General features: G+C 51.1%; 1 protein-coding gene across 1 annotated transcript; it reads right to left on the reverse strand.

The window, feature by feature from the left end:
• Window positions 1-230: 230 nt before the first annotated feature.
• BO85DRAFT_477468 (monosaccharide transporter) lies at window positions 231-2,636 on the reverse strand. Its single transcript, XM_025662838.1, has 4 exons — window positions 2,178-2,636; window positions 2,002-2,109; window positions 1,391-1,931; window positions 231-1,325 (listed from the first exon to the last, which is right to left on the reverse strand). Exons 1-4 carry the CDS (start codon window positions 2,269-2,271, stop codon window positions 485-487), a joined length of 1,584 nt encoding a protein of 527 aa, XP_025515710.1. The 5' UTR covers window positions 2,272-2,636; the 3' UTR covers window positions 231-484.
• Between the last annotated feature and the right edge of the window lie 1,315 nt (window positions 2,637-3,951).

Consider the following 3,951-nt stretch of genomic DNA (forward strand, 5'->3'; position numbering starts at 1 on the left):
AATAGAAGGCGTGGAGCAAGTGTGACAGCCACATGGCAGCAAGTAGACTCTCTCCACTTGCCTGACCAAGGTGGGTGTGGCTTTGGGGAATTGCCTGCGGATTCAGTCCACATTGTGTGCTGGGGAATGCCAGTAACTGCCTTAGGCTACGTTTATAAGTTGAAAGTCTGGAAGAGTGCTAGGAAGAGCCCAGAAAGATGGACCTATTTAAGTTGTATGGAAAATGTGATGTGAATGCACAAGTGTTTAAATTCTGTCACGCAAGGATGCCCCATGGCATCCTGTTTTGCACTGGTATCACTAAAACTAAGTAACAGAAGAGTAAAAATAGCAAGGGGGGAATAATAACGATTAGATCTCCCTAGACCGTGGTCTCAGAGAGAGCCGGCTATGCTCTAAAATCGCGTAGCAGGTATCAAAAAGCGTGAAAATGCTTCCAAACATTTTATATTCATGACCATGCAAAAGATTCCATGCTTCACCCTTACTCCGACTCGCGGGCGGAGTTGGAGCCAGAGACCTCGGCGGTGGTAACCTTCTCCTCGTCGCTGGCACCTCCGAAGCCGTACTCGATGGCCTTCTGCTCGACTTCGTCGTCGGTGAGCTTGGGCAGCTCGTGGGCAGCGCGCACGTAGCTGATGTTCTCGGTGTAACCCTTGGCGAAGATGATATCGATCTCCTCCAGAGAGCGGTTGGCGGTCTCAGGGTAGAAGAACCAGATGAAGGGGATGAACAGACCGTTCAAGACGGCGAAGAACAGGTAGGTACCCCAGCCAATGTGGGAGACCATGACGGGGGTGATCATGACAATCAGGAAGTTGAAGAGCCAGTTGCTGCAGGTCGAGACAGCGTTGGCCTTGGCACGAGTCTTGATGGGGGACAGCTCAGCAGGGTACAACCAGGGCAGAGGCAACCAAGCGGCACCGAAAGCGGCCATGTAGAGGAACAGACCGAAGACAGCACCCTTGGCAGTCTCCTGGTCACCAGGGATCAAACAGGCAAAGGTGATAACCATGGCAATGCACTGAAGGAAGGATCCACCCAGGAAGAGCTTGCGACGACCGATCTTCTCAATGAAGAACCAGGAGAAGGTGGCAAAGATGGCGTAGACAATCATGTTGACACCACCAATGACCAGGGAGAAGTTCTCAGTCTCGTGAAGGGAATCCTGGAGCAACACAGGCAGGTAGTAGATGACAGCGTTGCAACCACCGAGCTGCTGGAAAATCTGCGAGGAGGAACCGATGATCATACGACGGAAGTGCTGGGAGCGGCCACCAGTGAGAAGATCACGATATCCGACGTCCTTGCCAGCGGCGTTCGAACTGGAGCTGAGTGTTAGCGACTTGTGCCACGCGTCATCCACCTTTCTTTTCCTGGGCAAACTTACGCTCTGATGGAGTCAATGACCAGCTGCTTCTGGAGCTGAGTCTCGTGGTCGTGGATCTCCCAACCACCCAGGGCGGCAAGCACGTACTCACCCTCCTGGACGCGGTCCTTGGAGATGAGGTAACGGGGGGAGTCGGGAAGGAACCACATGCCGACGATGATGATGAGACCGAAGAAGATCTGGAAAGCAATGGGGAAACGCCACACCAGGTCCTTGTTACCGAAGTGGGCACCGTAGTCAATCCAGTAGGCAATCGCAGTACCGATGGCAATGATACCACCCTCGATACAGATGAGCAGACCACGGTTGCTAGTCTTGGAGCACTCGGCCTGGTAGGTCGGGATAGTGGAAGTGTTCATGCCGTTACCGATACCGGTGATGACACGACCAATGAAGAACTGCAGAAGAGGAATGTGACCGGCATACGAGGTGACCTGAATGACGACACCGATAATCATGACAATGGCACCCGAGAAGATCATCCATTTACGGCCAGTCTTGTCACCGAAGAAGAGCGCGAACATAGCGCCCACCAGACAACCTATGCGACGAGACGCGTTAGAATTGGAGGCCCGCAATTGTAACTCGTTAGGGTGGTATTTGCGACTAACCTAATTCATAAACGGATGTAACCAAGGCCTGCATGGTAGAGTTGTTCTTGGTGGCAGTGAAGAGGTCTTCGAACGCGGTATCACTGATAATACCGGACATGACACCCTCTAGACATTTGAAGATTAGCATGTGATCTGGATGGCTAGATCGGGGATGGTCGGCGAGGGAGACTGACGATCATAACCGAACAGCAAGAAACCCATCGTTGCAATTGTCGAGACGGCCAGGGACAGTTTCCTGCCCGACAGGCCAGCGTAGGTCGGCGCCATTGTGAAGTGATGCTATGCGAAAAGAGTATTGTTGTTGTTGTCGAGATATATGACCAATGGATGAGGAACAATGGTCAATGAATCTGGGGAGCGATCGAACACTTAAGTTGACTCGCTCACTTCTCCAAAAGAGGACTCCTGTTGCGTTGCTCCTTTTGTTGATGTGTCCTGGTCGAAAGGAGGAGGAGTTGTGATGTGACACAAGAAAGAGAAGAAAAAATAAAAACAGGACTGGAGCCAACGCGGAGAAGACGGGGGGAAGAAGGGGGGTTATCTACTTTCTCGAAGACGACAGGCCTGTCGGTTGTGGCAAGCATGCATGTTGGCCGACAATCTCTTATCCCCCGAACTGAACTAAAACTAACTAACTGGAGAGGAGGAGGAGGAGAAGGAGGAGGAGGGAGAGCTCCACCAAGCTACGCAGACCCATAGTGAGCCGTACCATTGTTTGTTTTGTGGAGCAGGGGACCGGATGCATCAATAACGCTGGGTTAAGCATCTTTTTTGGCGCAGTCCCGTGGCCCACTTGTGGATGCGCTGGAAATGCAGTGAGCAATGACATCACGCAGCCCGGTCTTGGTGCCTTTTCCCCCTTGGGTAATCTAAAAGGGAAATTAAAAAATAAATAAAAAAAAACTTAATTCAATATTCTGTTTTCTTTATTAAACCAGCGGAAAAAGAAAAGCAGAATTCGGGAAAAAGAAAAAGAAAAAAAAAAAAAGTTCGAACACAGCGAAAAAAGGGGGAACCATACATACTGGTCATTTATCCATGGATTGTACACAGATAGTCTAACATTCGGGTCGGCCCCTGTATCTTCTTATTGGCCATCCAGTCCTTTGAGTCAGTTAAGTACTACAATGTACAAAGTACAGCACAGGTCAGATTCTCTCATTATCCTATTCTGCCACCAAGGTGACAAGAAATCTTTTTCCACTCCCTTCAATATCCATCCCTCCCTTCTGGGCTGATGGATGGCCTCACACCATCTTCACCTCCACCACCATCCACTACTATCATCATCATCATCATCATCATCAACCAACTACCACCAACCCGAGGACACCGTGCGGCTCCACTTTTCCATGATCCTGCCCTGAAAAAGCCGCCAGCCTATGAGAGCGGACGTGCGCGCACGCCCTGGCCAATCGTTGCCGCGCCCGTCCATCGTTGCGGGAACCTGAACCCAAACGTGGAGCTGACCGCGCAGGGCTGACCTGCCTATTTGGTAACCCTCGTTGTCCGAAGGTAGCAACTTAAGCGAGGGAAGGAAAGGCATCGCCAAAATCCCACGGGGAAGTTCGCCTAACTCTCAGTGAGTTAGTTAGTTAAGCTAGATTGGATGTTGGCTGAATAATCTTCGCCCATAGTATTATGTGTGCGTCGGGTGCTTTGCACTGTAGCCAGGCTGAATGCGGGCGCCATTGTGCTTTCAGCATTTCAGCCGCCAAATGTCCACTCATCTTTAACCGCATCCCCCGTCATTCAAGGGTCAATCATATGGGGCCGTTCACCACCTTCTTTTTTTTTCCAGCATGAAACCGCAGCATATTCTCATACCGTAGCGAACTTACCTACCCTCCTGCCCTTCTGCCGTCCCGAATCCTCGCGTCACGAAAAGCAGACGGCTTGAATGCAACGAGATTCGGCCGTCGTTCGGGAAGCCGTTTCCGTTGGGTT

The sequence above is a fragment of the Aspergillus piperis genome, assembly GCF_003184755.1.
Source record: "Aspergillus piperis CBS 112811 unplaced genomic scaffold BO85scaffold_8, whole genome shotgun sequence".
Lineage (NCBI taxonomy): Eukaryota > Fungi > Ascomycota > Eurotiomycetes > Eurotiales > Aspergillaceae > Aspergillus > Aspergillus piperis.

Coding starts and splice junctions, on each gene's coding strand:
- BO85DRAFT_477468 (XM_025662838.1), bottom strand. CDS start 2,271: ATGGCGCCGACCTACGCTGGCCTGTCGGGCAGGAAACTGTCCCTGGCC. Junction 2,110..2,177: donor CTTGCTGTTCGGTTATGATC/GTCAGTCTCCCT, acceptor TCAAATGTCTAG/AGGGTGTCATGTCCGGTATT. Junction 1,932..2,001: donor TACATCCGTTTATGAATTAG/GTTAGTCGCAAA, acceptor CTCGTCGCATAG/GTTGTCTGGTGGGCGCTATG.